Raw genomic sequence first — 26,944 nt, 5'->3', positions numbered from 1 at the left:
CATGTAAAAACTTATGCAAAGGATGCGTTTTTTTCGCCGCATGCGTTGCATAGGTTTTAGAGCCGGATTTAGCCGCACTGCATAAACCGGATGTGCGAAAGCAGCCTAAGGAGCTGAATACACGCATTACTTGGGGTATGCTATGGTGATGACTGCCCAGTATAACATTTGTCCAGCAGTTGTCTAATGTCTGCTGATATCTGATAGTCGTATTATAATCTGTATGGTTTTTTATGTTGCTTTTAATATAAATAAATCATGAAATCTTACACAACCTACCTCCACTACCTGAGCCGGGACCGGCTTTTGCTTAACAACCGCACTGTCATATTTAGCAAGGCAGTCAATGATCCAGGGGTAACCGATTAGTGAATGATATCCCGCCATATCTGATGTTCAATGACCTATATGGGAAAAACAGACATAGAACAATTACCATCGATAACAGGAAATAACGTTTATACATCAGAAAGGTGAAGGCCGGTCTCATATTAATGAATTATGTTCTACAACAACTTAAAGGGTTTTCCCACAAACAAAGGTAATTTTAATCAATAGATCTTGGAATAACTATAATTTTCACAAGTGGATGTGTTTAAAAAAATGTTCCTGTGCTGAGATAATCTTATATATGTATCCCTGCTATGTACTGTGTAATGGCTGTGTCTGACAGTACAGGGATATGGTCTGATCATACCACAGCTCCTGGGCCAGAAAGGAAGCAAAAGAGACTATACAGATAGAATTATTTGTGAAGCCATGCTATACTTTCTTTGAGGTAAAACATTTAAAAACCGGAAGGGAAATGTTTTACCTCACAAAAAGAATCCACTATGATCCTGTGTGGTTTACTTTTCTGCTTCCTTTCCTGCTCAGCAGATATGGTATGATCAGACCATGTTCCTGTACAGTCAGACACGGCCATTACACAGTACATTGCAGGGACACATATATAAGATTATTTCAGCACAGGAACTTTTTTTTTTTTTTTTAAAACACATCCAATTGTGTAGCTTATTATTTATTATTCCAAGATCTATTGATTAAGAAGGGAATTTTGTTTACTTACCGTAAATTCCTTTTCTTCTAGCTCCAATTGGGAGACCCAGACAATTGGGTGTATAGCTTCTGCCTCCGGAGGCCACACAAAGTATTACACTGAAAAGTGTAAAGCCCCTCCCCTTCTGCCTATACACCCCCCGTGCATCACGGGCTCCTCAGTTTTGGTGCAAAAGCAAGAAGGAGGAAAAGTTATAAATTGGTTTAAAATAAATTCAATCCGAAGGAATTTCGGAGAACTGAAACCATTCAACATGAACAACATGTGTACACAAAGAACAACAGCCCGAAGGGAACAGGGGCGGGTGCTGGGTCTCCCAATTGGAGCTAGAAGAAAAGGAATTTACGGTAAGTAAACAAAATTCCCTTCTTCTTTGTCGCTCCATTGGGAGACCCAGACAATTGGGACGTCCAAAAGCAGTCCCTGGGTGGGTAAAATAATACCTCGTAATAGAGCCGTAAAACGGCCCTTTCCTACAGGTGGGCAACCGCCGCCTGAAGGACTCGCCTACCTAGGCTGGCATCTGCCGAAGCATAGGTATGCACCTGATAGTGTTTCGTGAAAGTGTGCAGGCTCGACCAGGTAGTCGCCTGACACACCTGCTGAGCCGTAGCCTGGTGCCGCAAAGCCCAGGACACACCCACGGCCCTGGTAGAATGGGCCTTCAGCCCTGAGGGAACCGGAAGCCCCGACGATCGGTAAGCTTCGAGAATTGGTTCCTTGATCCACCGAGCCAGGGTTGATTTGGAAGCCTGTGCCCTTTTACGCTGTCCAGCGACAAGGACAAAGAGTGCATCTGAGCGGCGCAGGGGCGCCGTACGAGAAATGTATAGTCTGAGTGCTCTCACCAGATCTAACAAGTGCAAATCCCTTTCACATTGGTGAACTGGATGAGGACAAAAAGAGGGTAAGGAGATATCCTGATTGAGATGGAAGGGGGATACCACCTTAGGGAGAAATTCCGGAACCGGACGCAGAACCACCTTGTCCTGGTGAAACACCAGGAAAGGAGCTTTGCATGACAGCGCTGCCAGCTCGGACACTCTCCGAAGTGAAGTGACTGCTACTAGGAAGACCACTTTCTGCGAAAGGCGTGAAAGAGAAATATCCTTCATTGGCTCGAACGGTGGTTTCTGAAGAGCCATCAGCACCCTGTTCAGATCCCAGGGTTCTAACGGACGCTTGTAAGGAGGGACAATATGACAAACCCCCTGCAGGAACGTGCGTACCTGCGGAAGTCTGGCTAGGCGCTTCTGAAAAAATACAGAGAGCGCTGAGACTTGTCCCTTAAGGGAGCCGAGCGACAAACCCTTTTCCAATCCGGATTGAAGGAAGGACAGAAAAGTGGGCAAGGCAAATGGCCAGGGAGAAAAACCCTGAGCAGAGCACCAAGATAGGAATATCCTCCACATCCTGTGGTAGATCTTGGCGGACGTTGGTTTCCTAGCCTGTCTCATAGTGGCAATGACCTCTTGAGATAACCCTGACGACGCTAGGATCCAGGACTCAATGGCCACACAGTCAGGTTGAGGGCCGCAGAATTCAGATGGAAAAACGGCCCTTGAGACAGCAAGTCTGGTCGGTCTGGTAGTGCCCACGGTTGGCCCACCGTGAGATGCCACAGATCCGGGTACCACGACCTCCTCGGCCAGTCTGGAGCGACGAGGATGGCGCGGCGGCAGTCGGACCTGATTTTGCGTAACACTCTGGGCAACAGTGCCAGAGGAGGAAACACATAAGGGAGTTGAAACTGCGACCAATCCTGAACTAAGGCGTCTGCCGCCAGAGCTCTGTGATCTTGAGACCGTGCCATGAATGTCGGGACCTTGTTGTTGTGCCGGGACGCCATTAGGTCGACGTCCGGCATCCCCCAGCGGCAACAGATCTCCTGAAACACGTCCGGGTGAAGGGACCATTCCCCTGCGTCCATGCCCTGGCGACTGAGAAAGTCTGCTTCCCAGTTTTCTAAAGTAAGCCTGTGCTTTGGCACCCTTGCTTTTTGCGGACGACATGCTGTTGTCTCTTCTGAGTACAATCCAGGAGGGTATATAGCCAAAAATCAACAGTGCGACCATACAGTGTAAATGTATAGCATATAAGCATATATATATATGTGTATATATATATATATATATATATATATATACACTTCGGCACTCAGTGGGGCCAGCACCACAGGTGCTGCTTACCGACCGCTCAAAGCGGTTGTGTGATCACCAGATTCCCTGCCTGAGCCTCCCAGTGTTGTCTCTCCTCTCCAGCGTCAGAAGTGCTGACAGGAATGGCTGCCGGCGTTCTGTGGGGAGGAGGGGGCCGTGGGCGTGCCCTAAAAAGTGCGGGAATCTAGTGCCCCACTGTGCTGAGTGAGGAGGATACAGAGTATGCTCCAGCCCTCAGTGCTGCCGTCCTGTGCAGCGTCCCGCCCTTCCCCTGACTGGCAGGCCTGTGGGCGGGAATAAGCGAAACTAGGCCGCAAAAGCCGGGGACTAAAGTTATAAGCGCGGCCGGCAAATAAGCGCGGCCGGCGCGGTAGTCCCCGGCGCACTAACACACCCAGCAGTGCTGTAGTGGGTATGGCACAAGCGCTCCATGCGCGGTCCCCACGGGGACACAGAGTACCTCACAGTAGCAGGGCCTTGTCCCTGACGATACTCGGCTCCTATCCGGCAGATTCCCCAGGGGCTGCGGAGGGAGCACGGTCCCAGTGCCTGGAGACCGATTAGGATCCCACTTCACCCAGAGCCCCAAAGGGATGGGGAAGGAAAACAGCATGTGGCTCCTGCCTATGTACCCGCAATGGGTACCTCAACCTTAACAACACCGCCGACCAGAGTGGGGTGAGAAGGGAGCATGCTGGGGGCCCTGATATGGGCCCTCTTTTCTTCCATCCGACCTAGTCAGCAGCTGCTGCTGACTAAGATGTGGAGCTATGCGTGGATGTCAGCCTCCTTCGCACAAAGCATAAAAACTGAGGAGCCCGTGATGCACGGGGGGTGTATAGGCAGAAGGGGAGGGGCTTTACACTTTTAAGTGTAATACTTTGTGTGGCCTCCGGAGGCAGAAGCTATACACCCAATTGTCTGGGTCTCCCAATGGAGCGACAAAGAAAATTAACTTTGGTAGTTGGAAAACCCACCTATCTGTAGGACAAGTGATGACTTGACGATGGTGGGATTCAGACTGATTGGACCTGCAGAACGGGAAGATTGTATCCCATTTACAAAATGGAGCAGCCGGATAGATGGCCAACTGCTGCCGCATTCATTCCTTATGGGGCTGCTCTGGGATATTAGAAGTAACATTTTTCCCATGCTTGAGTCCACCATTGACTTCCATTATACTTGGGTACACGAATCGTGCTCCTCCGAGCGTCCAATTGCTTGTTATGAGTACAGATCACCCGAGCATGGTAGTGCCCGCTCATCACTAGTAGTGACCCTAAGGCCAGAATCACACTTGCTAGTGCCTCGCGCGAGTCTCTCATGGTAGAACCCGGCATGGCCACACACTATGCATACAGGAGCATCTGAGCTGCATAGAGATACATGCCGGGTTCTACCATGAGAGACTCACGCGAGGCACTAGCAAGTGTGATTCTGGCCTTAAGAGAATGAATGGAGCGGCGCTCAGGCCACTAAATCGCAGCTTTATTTTGTAACAAGGATACAAATTCGATAATATTTATTCATTTATATTGCGCTATTAATTCCACAGCACTTTACATACATTGGCAACACTGTCCGCACAGGGGCTCACAATCTAGAGACCCTATCTGTATGTCTTTGGAGTGTGGGAGGAAACTGGAGAACCTGGAGGAAACCCACGCAAACACGGGGAGAACATACAAACTCCTTGCAGATAGTATCCTTGGTGGGACTAGAACCCATAACCCCAGCGCTGCAAGACTGCAGTGCTAACCACTGAGCCACCATACCACCCTCCATATCTATCCTGTGGAGAGGTGATAAAGGGATTGTTAAGACCACTTGACCTTTTTTGGGTTACACACAAATGACCAACGTGAAATAGGGGGTCTCAATCTAGAAAAGAGAAACCGACAGACATCTTACTGGATTTTGCTCCTTGAATATGCAGTAGAAGACTGGGAAATGTCTGGAGCCTCCGAGGCACAGGAAGTGCTTCTGATTACACCTTGTTAACATGCACACTTTAATTATTTGTAAAAAAATTAATGCATTTTTCTTTTACAAGTGTCTTCTTTTTTCATTACATCTGTAGTGTCCTATAGAGAAGCCTGCAGGAAATCTGTAAAAAAACAATATTCACATGGGATTTACTCAGATTTGGAGGTGTGTTACACCAGTATTCTGGGAAACCCCTTCATGAAATAATTTTCTGTATACAATGCACCTAAGGCAAAAATAGAGAAAAAATACACTGCACACATTAAACACCAAAGAACCCTCATGGTAAATGATGGTGTTTTTCCTGTGGTTTTTAGTTTTTTGTTGCTGTTTTCCCACACTTTGGTGAGTATGTCTATGTCGGCTTTCTTCACAGCACACAATGCTCTAGGTGTCATTCTTTATTCTACCATTTTAATACAAGGCTTATTTTTTTTGAACCACAATGTATCCTAAATATGCACTAAATGCCTTTTTGGAAAATGCAAAAGAATCACTTCTGGAAATGCATGACCCTGGGTGGTAATGGCGGGTGTGCGGCTGCAGGGTCCTGTGTGTGGGGAACACTTGGGCTACTTTCACACTTGCGTTGGACGGCTTCCGTAGCATTGCGTTGTGTGACGGATGCAACAGATGCGTTGCATATAGTGGCACAACGCAATGCTACGGATCGTACAAAATAACAGAAAGCTTTATTTTTTTTTTTCTTCTTCTTTACAGTTTACCGGCAGCAGACTATTGTGAACGATCAGCCGATCGCTCTCAATAGCCGGCGGCCGAGTGCTCAGCTGAGCGCTGTCACTTGTCGGCGGCCGGGCATGCCGGTGAGTGGTTCCTCAGCTAAGCGCTGTCACTTGCCGGCGGCCGGTCGCTGGGCGCTCTCACTTGGGCGCTCAGCTGAGCGCTGTCACTTGCCGGTGGCCGGGCATGCCGGCGGGCGTTCAGCTGAGCGCTGTCACTTGCCGGTGGCCGGGCATGCCGGCGGGCGTTCAGCTTCCGCCACCGAGAGACAAAAATAAAGTTTGTGATTAAAAAAAAAAAAAGAAGAGCATGCGCAGTGAAATGCTACGGATTGCGCTGCTCAAAAAAAGTTACATGCAGCGTTCCTGTGCTATTCTCCATAGTGACGGAATGCGCTGAACGCAAGTGTGAAAGTAGCCTTATCTAACGAATCAGCGCACGCGTCTTATCTCTCAGCGCAGTTTAATAAACAAAAAAGGCGGCTATTGATTGGTTGCTACGTCTCCTTAGAAACCTCATAATAATGGCTCCTGTGTACGGGGAGGCAGTAGTAACAAAATATTCCTGACAAGACTCCATAGAACATCTTGGCTTACAAGAGGACGCTTCGTACCTGCATAATCTAAGAAACCGGGAACTTCCTCAGCGGCCATGTTTGTTTTGGGCGGCAGTCTGGCGCATAGAGGGGAAATGTGACGTCACCGGAAGTCAGGTACCGGCCAGGGGGAAGCATGGAAACCATGGAGCTGTCACACCGGCCCGTCACTATCCACAACTTCAGCGAGAAGCTCTGTGACAAGCGCGTCCACTTCCACGTCATGAGCCTGCAGGACTGCTTCTTCCTGTGGGTCGGGACCTCGGCCACGCTGTGTAATCTGGCGGTGGCCATGTGCAGCAGATTTGTGAGTGCCGCCTGCACTTTCAGTTTCTCTTGGTTGTAATGTATACAGGCCGGCGTGTCATGCTCCGCCCCTCTGGAATAGATAGAGACAGCATGAAAGGGCACTTAAAGGGGTTGCCCATCGTTGTTGTTTTAACTTAAATGAATGAATTTTGGGCTAAAAGTAATTTGTTGTTGTCTTTGATTAGGAATTGTGTAGCATTTTGCCCTTGCAGGCTGCGTCCTCTGCACATTCACCTTTGATGTGGTCATAAATCAGCTGAGAGCTCAGATAAAATAAGTACAAACCTTCCTGTCAGATCTGCAGGACAAGCAATGATGTGTCCCCTGATAAAGGGAACCTGTCCGGTCCTCTGTCCTCCATCCCAGCAGCATTCACATGTGTATACCAAACCTCCCTCCCACCAGCCCTGTACACTGCTATTTACTAAAATCAAGGTTTTAAAAAAGCATTTATAAAGTGCGCTGTTCCTATGCTAATTAGGACCTTGACTAGACGCTGGAGTGTCGTTTCCTCAGACTAGGCAGAACTGTGGAAACAGGCGCAAATAGAGTCTTACCAGGTATAAAAGAGTGGTGTAGGCACGGGAGAAACACTCACCTTATCAGGTTGTGCAAGTCACAACCCCTTAAAGCTGCTTTCACACATCCGGTTTTTCCTGTGCGGCACAATCCGGCGCTTTGCAGAAAAACCGCAGCCGTTTTTATTTGCCACCGGTTGCAATTTTTTTGTATAGACTTACATTAGTGCCGCATGGGCTTGCGTTCCGTCCGTTTTTTGCCGCATGTGGCAGATTTAGCTGATGCAGCGGCCGGATGGAACTTTGCCTGGCATGTTTTTTTTTGTCCGGCAAAAAAAAACATCGCGACGCATCCGGCAGATGCGGCGCAATTTGTAATGCATGCCTATGGACGCCGCATACGGCTTTCTGCAGCAAACACCGCATCCGGCCGTCGCATGCATTTTTTTTTTCCACTGCGCATGCTCAGTAGCCTGCCGCAAGCGGCAAAAACCGGACGGGCCGCATGTAAAAAACTTATGCAAAGGATGCGGTTTTGTCTCCGCATCTGTTGCATCGGTTTTAGAGCCGGATTGGCCGGCTCTGCTAAAACCGGAGGTGTGAAAGCAGCCTAACTAGTATGATAGTAATGTGGTCGGCAGCAGTCCCGTAGTGTTGAGCTGGCTTGCAGAGTAGGAAGAAAAACGGGTTTGAATACCGCACCAAAACCACAGATCCACCGAGAGTTTGGAAGAATCCCTTTATTTACATAGATCTATGCGTTTCAGGGACATTTTAGTCCCCTTCATCAGGACAAATATAGGGGATAAATAAATAATATTTGTCCTGATGAAGGGGATGGAAATGTCCCTGAAACGCATAGACCTATGTAAATAAAGGGATTCTTCCAAACTCTCGGTGGATCTGTGGTTTTGGCGTGGTATTCAAACCCGTTTTTCTTCCTACTCTGCAAACCAGTTTCCTCAGACTACTCGGGTCTCTTTTCATGTTATTACTCTCCTGTGGACATCATCACAGCTCTCTGAAATCTTGCGCATGCACGTGGCGCATTTTGGCAACTTCAGTGCGCCCCAGAAGCTGGGTGTATGCACCCCGGCTTCAGAGAGGGGCAATGTCCATGATAAGCACAGTTTTTGCACCTCAGATCCTTCTCAGTTGTCCTCTCTGAAACTGGGGCGCGTACACCCGGCATCTGGGGTGCACTGATGCTGCCAAAATGACATTTCCAGGAGCTGGCTGTGATGCCGACTCATGGAAGTCATATTTTCACACTCACAGGGGCGTAATAACATGGAAAGGCGGCCACCTAGTCTGGGGAAACAACACCCCTTCCACTAGTCACAGCCTAATTAGCATAGGAACACACACTTTATAAATGCTTTTTTAAAACATTCATATTTGTGATCAGAGTTATACAGGGCTGGTTAGGGAGGGGATTTGGCATACAGGTATGAGTGCTGCTGGGTTGGAGGGCAAAGGGGACCTAACAGAGTCCCTTTAAGAGTTTATGCTCCTAATGGGCCTCATTCATCAAAGCTTTCATGCCGGAATTATGGAGTAAAAGCTTTGAAGCGTCGCCAAATTGTGCGACTTATGGTGTTTTCACACTAGTTTCTACAGTAGGAACCAGGTCAGATAAATTGTCAGAGCTGAGGCAGGACGCCACGTCTTGTCTAATTTATGACGAGCTGTGTTGGTCCATACTCCAGTACCTGACTGAAGTGAGATTTCTGGAGTAGCAGACGAAGCCACTCGTCAGATGCCATGCACCTCCTCTTGAATCTTGAGCATCTGACTCCAGCATGGCCACCTCCTCAAGACCGGCGTGAACAACCCCATTGTTGATGAATTGGGCCCAATGTTTTTTTCAGGCACTATCTATAATAAAACCTATATTTTTTTTATGTTAAAACGACTCTGTCCATATGTCCATCTTTTAAACACTTCAGGTTTCAAGTGGTTAAAAGATCGGACTTGGTCATTCTTCAGTAGTTGTCTGCTCTGAAGATGCCGGCAATGTGCACATGTTGAGTATTTGGTGAGTTTTTCAGTGTTTGTTGTAAGTCATAACCAGGAGTGGAATAATCAGAGGAAAAGTATAATAGAAAGAAGGGCACCACTGCTGTATTTATCTCCCACTCCTGGTTTTGGCTTACAAATACTGAAAAACTCACCAAATACTCAACTTGTGAATGTGGCCTTATAAGATGCCCAGATGTGTTTTTGAGTTTTCCAGCATTTTTTTTTGGTTCAGAAACTGCGACTAATTCATTTTTTAATTAATAATAATAATAATAATTATTATTATTATTACTATTATTGCGCCATTTATTCCATGGCGCTTTACAAGTGAAAAGGGTATACAAAAAAAAAACCCAAGTGCAACAATCATTAACAGTACATAACAGACTGGTATAGGAGGTGTGAGGTAGCGTCGTCTTCTGCGCTGCAGAAGACACGGGATCCAGGCACCAAGGTTCACAGCACACTGTTTATTATCCAAAGAACAAGTCCACAATAGTACATATGTGCCTTTCCGGCAGAGAACTCAGGGAGATGTGATCACTCCCTCACACCCGGCACACCTGCCCTCGTTCCTGTTTCCTTTTAACCCTTCCTGAAGCCTGTAGGGAAACAGCATTAACCCCGGAGTGGAGTTGCTTTCTATCATGGAGTGAGCACAACCGGGGCGAGACATACCGGCCGTCATAGATAACCCCGGTCACAGTCTCACATACCCCCCCCCTCAGTTCAAGCGTGCGGGGTTGAACTCCTGCCATCAAACACGGGCCGCGGGACAAGGCATCGGCGTTGCCCTGCAACCTACCGGCCCGGTGTTCAACCGTAAACCGGAAGTTCTGCAGAGAAAGGAACCACCGGGTAACCCGGGCATTCCGTTCCTTGGCGGACCTCATCCAGACCAGTGGAGAGTGATCCGTCACCAAGCGAAACTGCCGTCCCAGCAGGTAATAGCGTAGGGACTCCAAGGCCCACTTGATCGCCAGGCACTCCTTCTCCACTACGCTATAATTCCGCTCGGGAGGGGTGAGCTTCCTACTTAAGAAGGTGACGGGGTGTTCCTCCCCCTGAACCACCTGAGACAGCACTGCCCCCAGGCCGACCTCAGAGGCGTCAGTCTGTACTATGAACTCCTTCCGGAAATCAGGGTTGACCAGAACGGGCTGTCCGCACAGGACCTCCTTCAGGGCCCGGAAGGAGTCCTCGGCCTGCGGAGTCCAGCGCACCATGACGGACTTCTTGCCTTTGAGAAGGTCCGTCAAGGGGGCTGATAGTCCCGCAAAATCTTTTACAAACCTCCTGTAGTACCCCACGATACCCAGGAAGGCCCTAACCTGCTTCGTGGTCAGGGGTCTAGGCCACTTCTGGATCGCCTCAACCTTGTTAATTTGGGGCTTAATCACTCCTTGGCCTATCACGTAGCCCAAGTAGCGGGCTTCCGTGAGTCCCAATGCACATTTCTTGGGATTGGCTGTCAATCCGGCTGTTCGAAGCGCGTCCACCACCACTTGTACCTGTTCCAAGTGGGTCTGCCAATCGGAGCTGTAAATAATGATGTCATCCAGGTACGCTGATGCATACACCTGGTGGGGTTCCAGCACTAAGTCCATCAACCTCTGGAACGTGGCCGGAGCGCCATGTAACCCAAAAGGCAAGACAACATAGTGGAAGAGACCCTCCGGCGTAACAAAAGCGGTTTTCTCCTTGGCGGACTCCGTCAGTGGCACCTGCCAGTACCCCTTGGTCAGGTCGAGCGTGGTAAAATATCGCGCCTGTCCCAGCCTATCAATCAGCTCATCCACCCGGGGCATGGGGTAGAGATCGAACTTGGATATTTCGTTCAATCTCCTAAAGTCATTGCAGAACCTTAAGGAGCCATCGGGTTTTGGTATTAGGACAATCGGACAAGCCCATTCACTCCGGGATTTTTCAATGACCCCCAGGCGTAACATTGTCTTTACTTCCTCCGATATGGCTTGTCGTCGAGCCTCCGGTACTCGGTATGACTTCAGGCGTACCTTCAGGTGAGGCTCGGTGACAATATCATGTCGTATCAGACTGGTCCTACCGGGCAGCTCAGAGAAGACATCGGGGTTCTGCTGAACCAACCGTCTGGCCTCTCGCCTCTGTTGCTTGGTGAGGGCTTCTCCAATCCTTACTTCCAGTTCGTCCTCTCCGGAGGTCGCTGGAGCCGGATGTGAACGACCCGAAGAGGAGGGAGATGGGGAGAAAACAGCCATCAGGCTTTCCCGTTCCTGCCAAGGTTTTAATAAGTTGACATGGTATATTTGTTCAGGTTTCCGCCTACGGGGCTGCAATACTTTATAGTTAACCACCCCGACTCTTTCCTTTATCTCGTAGGGGCCGTGCCACTGAGCCAGGAATTTACTCTCCGCCGTGGGGATCAATACCAACACCCGATCCCCGGGATTAAAGGTCCGCACGGTGGCTTGTCTATTGTAGCGGCCGCTTTGCGCGGCCTGAGCCTCCTGTAAATGCTCCTTCACAATTGGCATGACCGCGCTTATGCGGTTCTGCATACCCAAAATGTGTTCAATCACACTTTTATGGGGGGTGGGCTCCTGTTCCCAGGTTTCTTTTGCCAGGTCCAACAATCCCCGGGGATGTCGCCCGTATAACAATTCAAAAGGCGAAAACCCCGTGGATGCCTGTGGCACCTCTCGTATGGCAAACATCAAATAGGTTAGCATCATATCCCAGTCTTTCCCGTCTTTGGAAATCACCCTTTTGAGCATGGTTTTCAGGGTTTTATTGAATCGTTCCACTAAACCATCCGTCTGAGGATGATACACAGACGTACGCAACTGCTTGATCTGGAGTAGCCGGCATAGTTCTTTGGTCACTTTAGACATGAATGGGGTCCCCTGATCCGTAAGGATCTCCTTGGGCAACCCCACCCGGCAGAACACAGCAAACAACTCCCGAGCTATAAGCTTTGCTGCAGTATGTCTGAGAGGTATCGCCTCTGGATACCGGGTGGCATAGTCAACGATCACTAGGATATGCTGGTGCCCTCGAGCAGAATTTACGAGGGGCCCCACCAGATCCATCCCTATCCGTTCAAAAGGGACTTCTATAATGGGTAACGGTACCAACGGACTGCGAAAGTGGGTCAGGGGTGCGGTAAGCTGACACTCCGGGCAGGTTTCGCAGAACCGTTTTACCTCCCCAAAGACCCCGGGCCAATAGAACCTTTGCAATATTCGCTCCTGCGTTTTCTTGACCCCTAGGTGACCACTCATCAGGTGTTTATGAGCCAAGTCGAGGACCCGCCGGCGATACGGCTGGGGCACCACCAACTGCTCTACCCCTACGCCCCGTATTTCATCTACCCGGTAGAGTAAATCCTGCTTAAGAGCGAAATGGGGGTATCTTACCTGGGCACCAGGCAGCTGTGCCACCCCGTCAACTACTGTCACCCGACTCTGGGCATGTATTAATGTAGGGTCCTGGAGTTGGGCTGTCCCAAACGTATCCGGGGACGCCTCCAACTCCGGGATGGGCTCGACCGTCTCAGCCTCTCCTGCCAATACCTCTAGGGGCGACCTATCAGGTTCACATCCTGTCCCTATCATGGGGACCCCTACGGCAGGCGTCCCGGATTCAGGATTGTAGGGCTCAGGTCCCGGACTGACCAATATCTGAGGGGACTTAGGAGGTCCCTTCCATAAAGTCCAAAAATAGGGCAGATCCCTTCCTAGGATCACATCATAGGGAAGAGTATTAATAAGTCCCACCTCATGTTGCACCTGACCGCAAGGTGCTGTGATGGTGACTATCCCCGTGGGATAGTCTCGGCGGTCCCCATGTATGCAAACCACCCCCACGGTACGTCCTGTGGCCTTTACTTTAGCCCTTAGGGTTGATCGCACAAGGGTCACTAAGCTTCCGGAATCCAACAAGCCTGTAACCGGACATCCATTCACCTGTATGTGGCACAAGTGGGGCTCAGTCTCTGGGTAGACCAGGTCAGCGGTACACACCACCTGAGCATACATTGAACCCCGGCGGGTAACCCCACAATCCATGGGCTCCGTGGTGAGGGGACACTGGGCTTCCATATGTCCCACCCGCTGGCACTGCCAACATCTAATAGGGAAGGACACCCCCTTGACGAGTTGTCGTTTAGGGTACATAGTTTTCCGGACCTCAGGGACGGAGGGTGCGGCCTCAGACGGGACGGTAGCGGACTCCCGCACCGGTGTCAGCGGTGGGTCCTTGGCCCTAGGCTTGGAGGGGCCGGACCGACGGGCGGTACGCATAGTCTCAGTGTCCCGTATCAAGTCCTGCGTAGCCACATGCCGCTCTACCAGGCATACTAATTGGTCCAGGGTACTTGGGTCGCCCTGTCCAACCCACCGTTGAATGGTGACGGGTAAAGTGCGTACAAAACGGTCAACAACTACCCTTTCTACCATTTGCGCCGGGCTCAGAGTGTCAGGCTGCAACCACTTTTTTACGAGATGCAACAAGTCATAGGCCTGGGAGCGTACAGGTTTGGCTTCCTCAAAGAACCACTGATTTACCCGCTGAGCCCGTACATAGGTATTCACCCCCAACCGAGCCAGTATTTCGGCTTTCAGGGTCACATAGTCAATGGCGTCCTCGGTACAGAGGTCCAGGTACGCTTTTTGGGGTTCCCCCGTCAGATAGGGTGACAATACCTCAGCCCACTGCGGGGTCGGCAGCTTTTTCCGCTCGGCCACCCGCTCAAACACCGCCAGGAACGCTTCCACATCATCACCCGGGGTCATCTTTAGCAACGCTTGTCTCACCGCTTTCCGGACGCTGCCGTCGTCACCCGGTCCCGGGGTTGTTGCTGTCGGTCCGGCACGGATCGACTTGGCCAGGAGAACCATCTGTTCTTGGTGCCTTTTTTCCTGCAATTGCAAGGCTTGCTGCTGACGTGCATTGGCCTGATCCATCTGTTCTTGGAATTTTTTTTCCTGCACTTGCAAGGATTGGAGCAGGTGTGCATTGGTCTGTTGCTGCTGTGCATTAGCCTGTTGCTGCTGTGCATTAGCCTGTTGCTGCTGTGCATTAGCCTGAGCCAAATGCTTTAGTATGTCCTCCATGGCGTCGCCGGGTTTGGGCTGTAGTATAGCCGCTCGAATCCAGGACATGCGCAGCTGGGTCACCAGGGATGGATGCTACACCTCACCGGCTGTCATGCCCGCCGATTCTCCACCATATGTGAGGTAGCGTCGTCGGCTGCGCTGCAGAAGACACGGGATCCAGGCACCAAGGTTCACAGCACACGGTTTATTATCCAAAGAACAAGTCCACAATAGTACATATGTGCCTTTCCGGCAGAGAACTCAGGGAGATGTGATCACTCCCTCACACCCGGCACACCTGCCCTCGTTCCTGTTTCCTTTTAACCCTTCCTGAAGCCTGTAGGGAAACAGCATTAACCCCGGAGTGGAGTTGCTTTCTATCATGGAGTGAGCACAACCGGGGCGAGACATACCGGCCGTCATAGATAACCCCGGTCACAGTCTCACAGAGGAGAGAGGACCCTGCCCGCGAGGGCTCACAGTCTATAGGGAATGGGTGATGGTACAATAGGTGAGGACAGAGCTGGTTGCGCAGTGGTGTTCTGGACTGAGGGTTATTGTAGGTTGTAGGCTTGTTGGAAGAGATGGGTCTTGAGGTTCCTCTTGAAGCTTTCCACGGTAGGGGCGAGTCTGATATGCTGAGGTAGAGCATTCCAGAGTATTGGGGAGGTACAGAAGAGATCTTGTATGCAATTGTGGGAAGAGGAGATGAGAGAGGAGTAGAGAAGGAGATCTTGTGAGGATCTGAGGTTGCGTACAGGTAGGTACCGGGAGACTAGGTCACAGATGTAGGGAGGAGACAGGTTGTGCTTGGCTTTGTATGTCATGCTTAGTGTTTTGAACTGGAGTCTTTGGGCAATGGGAAGCCAGTGAAGGGATTGGAAGAGTGGCGAGGCTGGGGAAGAGCGAGGGGAGAGGTGGATTAAGCGGGCCGCAGAGTTTAAGATAGATTGGAGGGGTGCAAGAGTGTTGGAAGGGAGGCCACAGAGCAGGAGGTTGCAGTAGTCCAGGCGGGAGATGAGGGCATACACTAATGTTTTTGCTGATTCTTGGTTAAGGAAAGGCTGAGTTAATTGGTTATGGTTGAGTGGTGAGGAAATTGTGCAAAATTCTTAGTGCAACCTCATTACAAAAATGAGTTAAATACAAGCTTAGAAGTCAAAAAACAAAACTGTCCCCAAAGGTGACCAATAACACACACAATGAGCATTTTTATCGCAGGGACAGAGTAAAGGGCTGCAGTCACTTTGGTGTATTGCTGGGATTACATTTCTGGGGATGTGTAAGCCCGGCCCATCGTGAACCAGAAACATCTCCCTTTGTCGGCCCAAGAGGTCTGTGAAATTCGGTACAGTTGGCAATGAATGTGGAGTACATGACCACTTAGTTCATACATGTTGCCCAATATGTCAGAGCCAAGCGCTTTTCCACCCTGCACTCTAGTAGTATGGGTGCACTTACACAAGGGAATCATTATGTGGTGGAATTGAGCCAGGTTCACCACCTGTTTAAAAATTCCTGGACAATTCATGAAAATAAGGCCCTTTTTTCCCTGTCCATAAGGCCTCTTTCACACGCCCGTGTTTCTGTTACGTGTTTGGTCCGTTTCCTCACGTACCGGAGACACGGGCACACGTAGACCCATTTAAATCAATGGGTCTGCGCTCATGTGCGTGTTCTGCCATGGACCGTGTGTCCGTGTACTCCACACGTGGACATGTCCGTTTTTCTCTGGCATCACGGGTGTCACACAGAGCGCAAATGGACCACACGGAGGTGTTCCGTGTGACACGCGCCGGAGAAAACACACGTGTCTGAGAAAATAATAAAACTTTACCTTCTCCAGCCCTCCTGTCTCTGCCGCTGCGGTCACTTGCTTCCGACCGCCGCTCATTATGCTCATTGAATATTCACTTCACTGCGGCCGGAAGCTGCAGCAGCGGGGAGTCGGCAGGGCTGGAGACCGAAGATCAGCACCACGGAGAGCAACGCCAGGGACAGGTGAGCAGAAAGTTCCCGTTCTCCATGTGTTATCACGGATAACACACGTGTGCCATAAACACGACTCGCGGAGAGCAAAACGCACCTCTGACACGTCCGTGAAAAACCTGCGTCGTTTTTCACGGACGTGTGAAAGAGGCCTAAAAGAAATCTCTTGGGTTTTTTTCCAGCTGGGGCAGATGATTCTTACTGCAGTTTTCATCATTTTACAGTTCATAGTAAATTCTGCCAATGTGTTCATATGTTCACACGCGGCATCTTTTTTTGTCAGTGCATCTAAAATGCACCAGAAACGCAATGTGTTTTTACCACGTTTTTACGGCGTTTTTCTCAATGTGTTTAAGTCAAATCTATTGACTAGGAGTCAAAAACGCAGTGAAAACGCAAAAAGAATTGACACGCTGCATCTTGAAAAACGCAGCCAACAAAAGATGCCCAGTGTGGGCAGCAAAATAGAAATCTCATAGACTTTGCTGGGGGAAGGAAATGCATGCATATAGGTGCACCTTTGTGACCTCAAAAACGCAGCAAAAGATGCCCTGTGTGAATGATGGGCTGCAATATTAATGATTTTTTTTTTATGGTTTTTCAATATGTTAGTAAAATTGTTGGCCATCTGGGATCTTTGGTCTTTGTTCACACATTGCATTTTTTTCTGCAGCAAAACCTGCTCTTGCCAGTAAAAAAAAAAAAAAAAGCCGCTTTCAATAAAGAAGGTTATGCTGCTTGTTTTTTTCTTTATCGTTCCTATGGGAGACCCAGACCATGGGTGTATAGCTACTGCCCCCGGAGGACACACAAAGTTACTACACTCAAAACGTGTAGCTCCTCCCTCCTAGCATATACACCCCCTGCTAGCCAGTCCTAGACAGTTTCTTGCTTTGTGTCAGGAGGATCCACACACACACATGCATCCCTTTTTGATTTTTCATTTTTTACAAAGATTTGGAAGAAAAGCGGGTCCACTGGACCCCCGGCATGTCCCTTCACACTCCCCTGGCGGCAGTGCTGTTAAGGTTGACTTCAGGGCAGGAGCCCTTCATGCCGCGCTCCTTCAACATCCCTTAGGGGCTCTGATTTGAAGTGGGAGCCAACACGGTTCTCACTGCCTTGCAGGAGACCGGCCTCCATCCGCAGCCCTTGTGCAGGACCCTGCTGGACGGAGCACTGACCCCCACCCCACAGGGACTGGACCCTGCGTCTCAAAGCTAAGTATAGAGACGTTTATTCAGAGGGTCTTTCTGCATGTGGGGCACTTTTATTGGGGGGGACAGTGATTGCTGAATAATGCTGCTTTGTTTACTGTGTTTCCGGCCGGTTCCACAGTTTTTACTGAGAACCGCGCCGATGAGGCCTGATTTTCGGCCGCATGCATAACTTTAGGCCCCGGCTTCAGCCGCGGCCTAGTTTCGTTTCGTTCCCCTGCATGTCAGGCATGCAGGGGGACGCTGCAGAGCCGCCCGCCGGCCGCTCTGCACAGGGGAGGACGCTCCTTTTTGAGGTGATGATTCCCTCCCCTGTACATCTCCTTCGCCCTCCGATTCCCGCTCCTGGGTTAAACCCCGCCTCCCCCCCTCACTCTGGCGCCATTTTCTCAGCGTCTTAGTACACTGGTCGGCGCTGGCTGCCCTGCAGCACAGGGAAGGAATACTGGCTGAGGGTCCAGGCTTGGAATCCGGAGGGCACTCATAATATGGCCTGATAAGTCACAACCCCTGGTTGTGCACTTTTATACACTCTCAGGCATTCTGAAGGAGTTAATTCTTTATCATAGAATCTCCTCCTCAGCAGCATGACACTCTCAGGCATGCTGAAGGAGTTAATTCTTTATCATAGAATCTCCCCCTCAGCAGCATGTCTCACTCTAGCAGCAAAGCTACAAGGCTGTACTCTACATGTGCTGCATGTAACCTCATATTAATACCTACAATTAAGACACAGGAATCTAGATTGCTTGCAAAAAGTGAAACAATTGTTTTTATTAATTAAGCAAAGTACATTTTCATTTTAAATGGTGACATTTCACAAAAGGACCATAGTTTAGTGACAAAATGGAGGGAAAATAGTATAGCCACACTAAATGTTTATGGTGATGCACCCCGAGTAGGCAGGAACCCTTATAAGTCCACCAATGTATTAATTGCCAGTTAAGACCACACGGCAGAATTGTCAGGGAAATAATATCTCAGACGCTGAACCTATGTGCCCAGATATCATTATACATGTGTGCCAACCGACCTATTATGGTCCAATGGTAACACTATCAATGTAGATGTAAACACCCTCAATCCTGACTTTAACTTAAAGGCTGTGCATGAATATTCAATAAAGTGTGTGCAAGATTTACGCTGGGAAAAAAATGGTATATCTACCCAGTGTTACACTAGATCCAGGACACACATGAATGTGTTATCAAGTACAAGTGATGTACTGAAGGACTAGTTAAACCAACAATACACCTGCAATACTGCTATGTTGGTCCATACCTGAAGTCATGTTTGGTAAGGGTTAGAGGGTTTCCACGTGGTCGGGGTCCGTCACCAGTAAACCTGCCTCAACGCGCGTTTCACCGCTTCGGTTTCGTCAGGAGGCTTATGTGTTGCAAAGTGATGTCCCCTTTTATAGATCCCTCGGTCAGGTGCAGGTGTGCGCGGACCGTCAGCTGTTGTGGACGCGCCCACCGACATGATGCAGATCCCGCGAGCCCGTCGCCTGTCGAGCGCGTCATACGCCGCGTGACCGCAAACATGCGGTCAGCGGTCATGTGACACGGAGCCAGCAAGGAAACCGGATGTATCATCCGGTTGCCCTGCCAACTCTCTCAGTCGGCTGGCTTGCCCGCGGTGATATGCAGCGCATGCCCGAGGCGCGTCAGAACCGTCTGCGCGCACACCATAAGCCCGATCATCATAGATCATAATAATACTATGACCACACCAATGGCAAGTAACCTAACACATTCCACAAATTAATGATCAACTGTTTAAATATGAACATTGCAGCTATAAAGCTAAGAGAGAAGGACAGAAGATAAAGGTAAAGATGAAGGGATCACAAAACACTATTTATGTTCATCAGATGACAAAACGTAATATACTAGTTCTTACTATAATCATTGTATGTAAACGTATCTGATGAACACTTATACATATATATAGAAAATACTGTAATCCCAGTTTTGTATATTTTTTTTTTCTCATTGTTTTTTCTTTTCCTTCTCTCCTTCCATAGGTTTGTAATGTAGGTTATTACACATCGTCCAATAGGGGTCATCATTCAAAGATGGTAAATATATAGTGGAACTATACCATATGGGGAGCTACAAAAAAAACCAAATAATTAGAATTAAAAACATGTGTAAGATGAGTAAAATAAATTAAAATTCGCGCTAATCTGATAAGTAGGACTTGAAGCTTAGGGACTCATTCAGTCCCTTAGGTGTCATTGTATCCAGGACTACTATCCACTTTGTTTCTTTTTTCAATAGTTCGTTCTTATAATCACCTCCCCTGGAACCCAGACTGACATGGTCAATGCCCTTTACCTTAAAACCTGTAGGGTTACTCTTATGTTGGAGAAAGAAGTGCCGTGGTATTGTTTTTAACCCTACTATGTCCTGGCAACCCTTGGCATTGACTATGTCCCTCACATGTTCCAGGGTTCGCACCCGTAATTGCCTTGTGGTCATGCCTATATATATTTTGTTACACGGACACCAGGCATAATATATGACCATGTCCGTCCTACATGTAATATTATGGGTGATAGAGTAGTTTTTGGAAGCAGCACTATCGTTAAACGTCATGCTCCTCTGAATATATTTGCACGCTGTGCAATTCCCACACTGAAAACATCCCCATCTAGGTCCTTTTTGACCCAGTATGTTATGTGGCGGAGGGACGTAATGACTACGCGTGAGCATGTCTCTCAAATTTTTAGACCTCCGCCAAGTCATTGCTGGGTATGTTGTGAAATGTTTGGCCAGATCTTTGTCTGCCAACAAAATCTGCCAATATTTTCTGAAAATACCTCCAATCTCGTTCCATTTATCATTAAAATTGGTGACAAATCTAACTGGTTGGAGGTTCTGTTTTCTTTTATGTGTGACCAATAGATGCTCTCGCTCACTCTTTGCTGCCCTAATGAAGCCCTGCCTGATGTTTTTGGGCTTGTAGCCACGTTCTTCCAAATTAGTCCGTAGTCGTTGAGCTTGAATATCGAAATTTCTATCATTCGAACATATTCTCCTCATACGTAAGAATTGTCCTGTGGGTACTGCCTTAATAGTTTGAGGATGGTGTGAGGACGAGGCGTGCAAGAGTGTATTAGTCGCCGTTTTTTTCCTAAATACATCCGTAACTATCTGACCGTCCTCCCCTCTAATGATTAGAATGTCCAGAAACTCCACCCTTGAATAGTCATATTTAGATGTGAGCCGAATATTAAATTCGTTCACATTAAGTCTTTGCAAAAAATTCACCAGGGATGCCTCAGGGCCCTGCCATATAAACAGGATATCATCAATGTAACGATGCCATGAGACCACTATTTTCAGAAAATATTGGCAGATTTTGTTGGCAGACAAAGATCTGGCCAAACATTTGACAACATACCCAGCAATGACTTGGCGGAGGTCTAAAAATTTGAGAGACATGCTCACGCGTAGTCATTACGTCCCTCCGCCACATAACATACTGGGTCAAAAAGGACCTAGATGGGGATGTTTTCAGTGTGGGAATTGCACAGCGTGCAAATATATTCAGAGGAGCATGACGTTTAACGATAGTGCTGCTTCCAAAAACTACTCTATCACCCATAATATTACATGTAGGACGGACATGGTCATATATTATGCCTGGTGTCCGTGTAACAAAATATATATAGGCATGACCACAAGGCAATTACGGGTGCGAACCCTGGAACATGTGAGGGACATAGTCAATGCCAAGGGTTGCCAGGACATAGTAGGGTTAAAAACAATACCACGGCACTTCTTTCTCCAACATAAGAGTAACCCTACAGGTTTTAAGGTAAAGGGCATTGACCATGTCAGTCTGGGTTCCAGGGGAGGTGATTATAAGAACGAACTATTGAAAAAAGAAACAAAGTGGATAGTAGTCCTGGATACAATGACACCTAAGGGACTGAATGAGTCCCTAAGCTTCAAGTCCTACTTATCAGATTAGCGCGAATTTTAATTTATTTTACTCATCTTACACATGTTTTTAATTCTAATTATTTGGTTTTTTTTGTAGCTCCCCATATGGTATAGTTCCACTATATATTTACCATCTTTGAATGATGACCCCTATTGGACGATGTGTAATAACCTACATTACAAACCTATGGAAGGAGAGAAGGAAAAGAAAAAACAATGAGAAAAAAAAAATATACAAAACTGGGATTACAGTATTTTCTATATATATGTATAAGTGTTCATCAGATACGTTTACATACAATGATTATAGTAAGAACTAGTATATTACGTTTTGTCATCTGATGAACATAAATAGTGTTTTGTGATCCCTTCATCTTTACCTTTATCTTCTGTCCTTCTCTCTTAGCTTTATAGCTGCAATGTTCATATTTAAACAGTTGATCATTAATTTGTGGAATGTGTTAGGTTACTTGCCATTGGTGTGGTCATAGTATTATTATGATCTATGATGATCGGGCTTATGGTGTGCGCGCAGACGGTTCTGACGCGCCTCGGGCATGCGCTGCATATCACCGCGGGCAAGCCAGCCGACTGAGAGAGTTGGCAGGGCAACCGGATGATACATCCGGTTTCCTTGCTGGCTCCGTGTCACATGACCGCTGACCGCATGTTTGCGGTCACGCGGCGTATGACGCGCTCGACAGGCGACGGGCTCGCGGGATCTGCATCATGTCGGTGGGCGCGTCCACAACAGCTGACGGTCCGCGCACACCTGCACCTGACCGAGGGATCTATAAAAGGGGACATCACTTTGCAACACATAAGCCTCCTGACGAAACCGAAGCGGTGAAACGCGCGTTGAGGCAGGTTTACTGGTGACGGACCCCGACCACGTGGAAACCCTCTAACCCTTACCAAACATGACTTCAGGTATGGACCAACATAGCAGTATTGCAGGTGTATTGTTGGTTTAACTAGTCCTTCAGTACATCACTTGTACTTGATAACACATTCATGTGTGTCCTGGATCTAGTGTAACACTGGGTAGATATACCATTTTTTTCCCAGCGTAAATCTTGCACACACTTTATTGAATATTCATGCACAGCCTTTAAGTTAAAGTCAGGATTGAGGGTGTTTACATCTACATTGATAGTGTTACCATTGGACCATAATAGGTCGGTTGGCACACATGTATAATGATATCTGGGCACATAGGTTCAGCGTCTGAGATATTATTTCCCTGACAATTCTGCCGTGTGGTCTTAACTGGCAATTAATACATTGGTGGACTTATAAGGGTTCCTGCCTACTCGGGGTGCATCACCATAAACATTTAGTGTGGCTATACTATTTTCCCTCCATTTTGTCACTAAACTATGGTCCTTTTGTGAAATGTCACCATTTAAAATGAAAATGTACTTTGCTTAATTAATAAAAACAATTGTTTCACTTTTTGCAAGCAATCTAGATTCCTGTGTCTTAATTGTAGGTATTAGTCTTGGATGGGAATCAATTTTTGAGATTTTAAAGGGGCTCCCTATTGGTTATGTAACCTCATATTGCCTGAACCGGCACACTGTAATGGTTCTTAGGTGGGAGTCCCCCCAGGCTGAACCCCTGTCTTGGGTATTCTACGCATGCTGGACAGAGCCCCCACCTCTGCAGCATGTCTCACAGAGCGAGGCTGCAGGCTGTTTCTTTATTATCCACTGCAGGTAGTCTCGTACGGCTATACCGAGCTCCTAACCACTGTGGCCCCTCAGCATGGGGGCTCATTAATGGTCCCTCCAGCTGCTCCGGTTTTGGTGGCTGACCCCCATAGGATTCCTATTTCCAGGGGTCGGCTGTCCCGGCATCTGCTGAGCATGCAGTTCCCCTCTCAGGGCGTTTTCTGCTCGCTCGGCCAAGCTCACAAGGGACTCTCCTTCTGGGCTCAGACCCCGTTCTCCTGACAGGGAGACGCAGGGTCCCCTGTCCTCCCCGTCCCGCAGCTCCGATTACGAGCTGATTCACCGGACGAGGAAGATGTCTCTACCGCGGACACGGACGCTACTTTATGTACATTGATCCGTCCGTAGGTGACGCAGATGCGAATGATTGGCTTGCGTCCATTATTCTTGTGTCCGCCTGATCAGGGGAGTATTCCCCGCTGGCAGAAAGGCACAGTTTACCTTTAGCAGGTCAAGGAGTGTGTTACTTAACCACTCCAGTTTTCAGCCCGCTGCGTCCAAGCCCACAGCCTATCCTGCAGACCCCACAGCGGGGTTCTGCTGCCTGTCTCCCCCTCCCTTCAGAGAGGGTAGCCACTCCGGTCTAGACTGCCCGGTTAGTTGTATCAGTGGCTGACGGCACCTCTATAGGATTCTACCGTACATTAATTTTGTACTGGACCTCACTCCGCTCTGAGATGAAGCGTGTTTCTGAGGACTGTGTTTCCCCTGTCCACCCATGGTAGTCAAGAAGTGGGCTCATTCACTTCAGGTGGCTCAGCCCGGAAAGTTATGTCAGTGGCTGATGGCTCCTCACTTAAGGTTCTGCGGTCCGCCCGGTTGTCCTTTGGGCCAAGTCGGTATGGGAACGGCAGGAGCTTGTTCTCCTCAGCTTACAGCAGTGCGGTTTTTTGTAACTTCTCTGCTTCTCTGGAGGAGATGCATTCTCTCACAGGGACTCTATGCCCAAAACGGTTGCCTGAACTCCAGACTTCAGTCTTTTCATCCTCTGCCAGGTCTGCCATGCTAGACGCCGCACGGCGGTGGTCTGGGCTACCTTCCTCGCTATCCGCAGGCTCCTGTGGCTTCGAAATTGGAAGGCAGATGCCTCTATGGAGGTTCCTGGCTGGGCTCCCCCTTGGTGGGCCCAGTTTCCCCGGAACCAAGCTGGGTGAAATTAAGGAAGTTCTTGGCGGGGAGTGTGCTTCCTCGCCACAATCCTAAACCAGGGAACCTGTCCAGGGCAGGAATCAGTTGAGGTTTCGGTGGTTTCCGTTCCTCCATCTGATCGTCCTCTAGCTCGGCCTAGGTTCATAGAACCAAATGGCTCGAAGCTGCGTCTTCAGAAGACCGCAGGAGATGCTGCCACTGAGCCAGCTTCCTCCGAGCTATCTAGCCACGCCAACAACCTCCTTGGTCGGTGGCAGGCTCTCTCCACTTGGCGACGTATGGTTCTAACACGTCTCCGTTCAGTGGGGGCGGGATTATATCTCCCATGGCTACAGGATGGAATTCTGTCCACCCGCCAAACAGATTTTTTCTGTCAACTCCTCCCGGCTCCAAGGCCGCCGCCTTCTCACAGGCCGTGGCATTTCTTGCAGACCAATGGAGTAATTGTACCGGTTCCCGACTGGGAACGGTTCTGAGATTTTTGCTTAAATCTATTCCTAGTCCCCGAAGAGGGCGGTGCCTTCCGACCTGGATCTTTAGCTTTTCAAGCATAGTCAGGTGTGGCGTTTTCACATGGAGTCTCGGTCTTGTTCCGTGTGTTTTTCACCGGATCAATCAAGAACCCAAGGAGATTCCCTAGCAGCCATCGGCATCAGAGATGCCTATCTGCAGGGGTCAATCGCAGTTTCACACCAGCGTTGACTACGTTTTGACAATCGGAGTGGTCCAATTCGTGGCTCTTCCCTTGGGGTTAGCCACGGCCCCTCGAGTATTCTCATTGGGGCAGCTGTGATTAGGGTCCTGCACCCCTAGGGATTGGCAGTGATCTTTTGCCCTGGACGGCCTTCTTGTCGGGGCTTCATCCAGTGCTGACTCTTAGCAGAGTGCTTCGCTCACTCTCGCGACTCTAACCTATTCGGGTGGCTTGTCTTTCTGCCCAAGTCCACTCTGACTTCGAACCAGAGGTTCTCAGGGACGCAATTCGAGACTCTATCGGCACTTGTGAAGCTGCTCTTAGTCGATCAGCTGGCGGTCGGCGTCGTTCTATCAGACACCATATACAGGTGCTGGTCAGACGGTGGCATCAATGGAAGCGATTCCTTGCCCAGTTTCTCCTGCGTCCTCTGAGACTGGATGTTTTCCGCTGTACAAGCGAACTCCCTCCTCCCACGGGGTGGTGACTTCGCCACTGACCAGAGGCTCGTTTCAGTGGTGGCTTCGGCCACTCTGTCTCAGGAGCGCTCCTTCCTGGCCCCGTCCCGGGTGAGCCTCACCAGGATGCTAGTCTATCCGCCTTGGGAGCAGTATATCTCCACCGTGGAGCGCAGGGCGCTTGGACTCTGTCCGAATCAGCCCTCTGGATCAATGTGCTGGAAATCAGAGCTGTATTTCTAGCTCTCTAAGCCTTCACCATCTGTTGGCGGCTAGGCACATTCGAGTCCAGTCGGACAACGTGACAGCGTTTTTCCTACATCAGCTTCCAGGGCGGGACACTCAGCCGCCTGGCAATCCTGGCGGCTCAACATTCTTCAGTGGACAAGGGACTCCTAGTCCACCGTATCCGCAGCCCACATCCTAGATGTGAAAACTGCGAGGCAGACTATTTCAGCTGTCCAACCGTGGTCCACAATCCTCAGGTTTTGCGGTAGACACACTGGTTCATGTTTGACCCCAGCTTCGTCTCTTTACGTATTTCACCCTCTACCTCTTGTCCAGAGTCCTGCGCAAGATCAGTAAAGAGGGCCGTCGGGTCATTCTCATACTCCAGACTGACCCAGGCAGGCTTGGTACTCTGACCTGCTCCTTCTGTCCGTTGGGTTGCCATGGCATCTTCCGGACCGTCCAGACCTTTTCTCAAAAGGTCCGTTTTTTCCATCAGAATTCTGGATTCTCAGATTGACGGCGTAGCTCTTGAGTCTCGGATCTTGGCGACTTCTGGTATCCTTCCTGAAGTCATCTCCGCTATGACTCGAGCTCCAAAGTGTCCTTTGACCTTTTTGGCCTTGCCGACCCTCCTGTCCCTTCCACAGTCCGGTCTACAGCTAGGACTATCCCTCATTAAGGGACAGGTCTCGGCTCTGTCAGTATGTGCCAGCGGCGTATCGTCCGGCTGGCTCCGGTGCGCTCCTTTAAGGGCGCATCTCACATCATTCCGCCTTTCCGGCGGCTTATGGAGCCCTGGGACCTTAATCCGGTCCTCCCGGTTCCCGGAAACCCCCCTTTGCGCCTCTTGGGGAGGTTTCTTTGTTTCATCTTTCACAGAAAGTAGTCTTTCTAGTGGCTATATTTTCCCGGCAGAGAGTTCTGGCTGCACTCTCTCGGAGTCACCCCCTTTTTTTGGTCTTTTGCATCAAGACAAGGTGGTCTCCGTCCGACTCCGGACTTTTTTCCCTAAGGTGGTTACTGCTTCCACCTTATCCGGGGCAATTTCCCTGCCT

General features: G+C 49.2%; 2 protein-coding genes across 4 annotated transcripts in view; one reads left to right on the top strand and one right to left on the bottom strand.

Moving 5' to 3' along the window:
* Positions 1 to 6,642, bottom strand: part of LOC142243167 (uncharacterized) — a 168,210-nt gene extending 161,568 nt beyond the window's left edge. For 2 of the 3 annotated variants that reach the window (XM_075314800.1, XM_075314802.1), the window contains exons 1-2: positions 6,560 to 6,642; positions 280 to 404 (exon numbers count right to left, since the gene is read on the bottom strand). In XM_075314800.1, the coding sequence (XP_075170915.1) occupies positions 280 to 387 (108 nt within the window). In that variant the 5' untranslated portion in view covers positions 388 to 404; positions 6,560 to 6,642. Of the gene's footprint in view, positions 1 to 279; positions 405 to 5,130; positions 5,299 to 6,559 lie in introns of those variants that run through there. The other variant, XM_075314801.1, reaches the window with a different exon arrangement.
* Positions 6,643 to 6,646: 4 nt separating this feature from the next.
* Positions 6,647 to 26,944, top strand: part of PSMG4 (proteasome assembly chaperone 4) — a 41,692-nt gene continuing 21,394 nt past the window's right edge. Inside the window, exon 1 of the mRNA XM_075314804.1 lies at positions 6,647 to 6,848. Coding sequence (XP_075170919.1) covers positions 6,678 to 6,848 — 171 coding nt within the window. The 5' untranslated portion in view covers positions 6,647 to 6,677. The remainder of the gene's footprint in view (positions 6,849 to 26,944) is intronic.

The sequence above is a fragment of the Anomaloglossus baeobatrachus genome, chromosome 6 (genome assembly GCF_048569485.1).
Source record: "Anomaloglossus baeobatrachus isolate aAnoBae1 chromosome 6, aAnoBae1.hap1, whole genome shotgun sequence".
NCBI classification, from domain to species: Eukaryota; Metazoa; Chordata; class Amphibia; order Anura; family Aromobatidae; genus Anomaloglossus; species Anomaloglossus baeobatrachus.
This window is presented reverse-complemented; position numbering and strand designations above follow the sequence as displayed.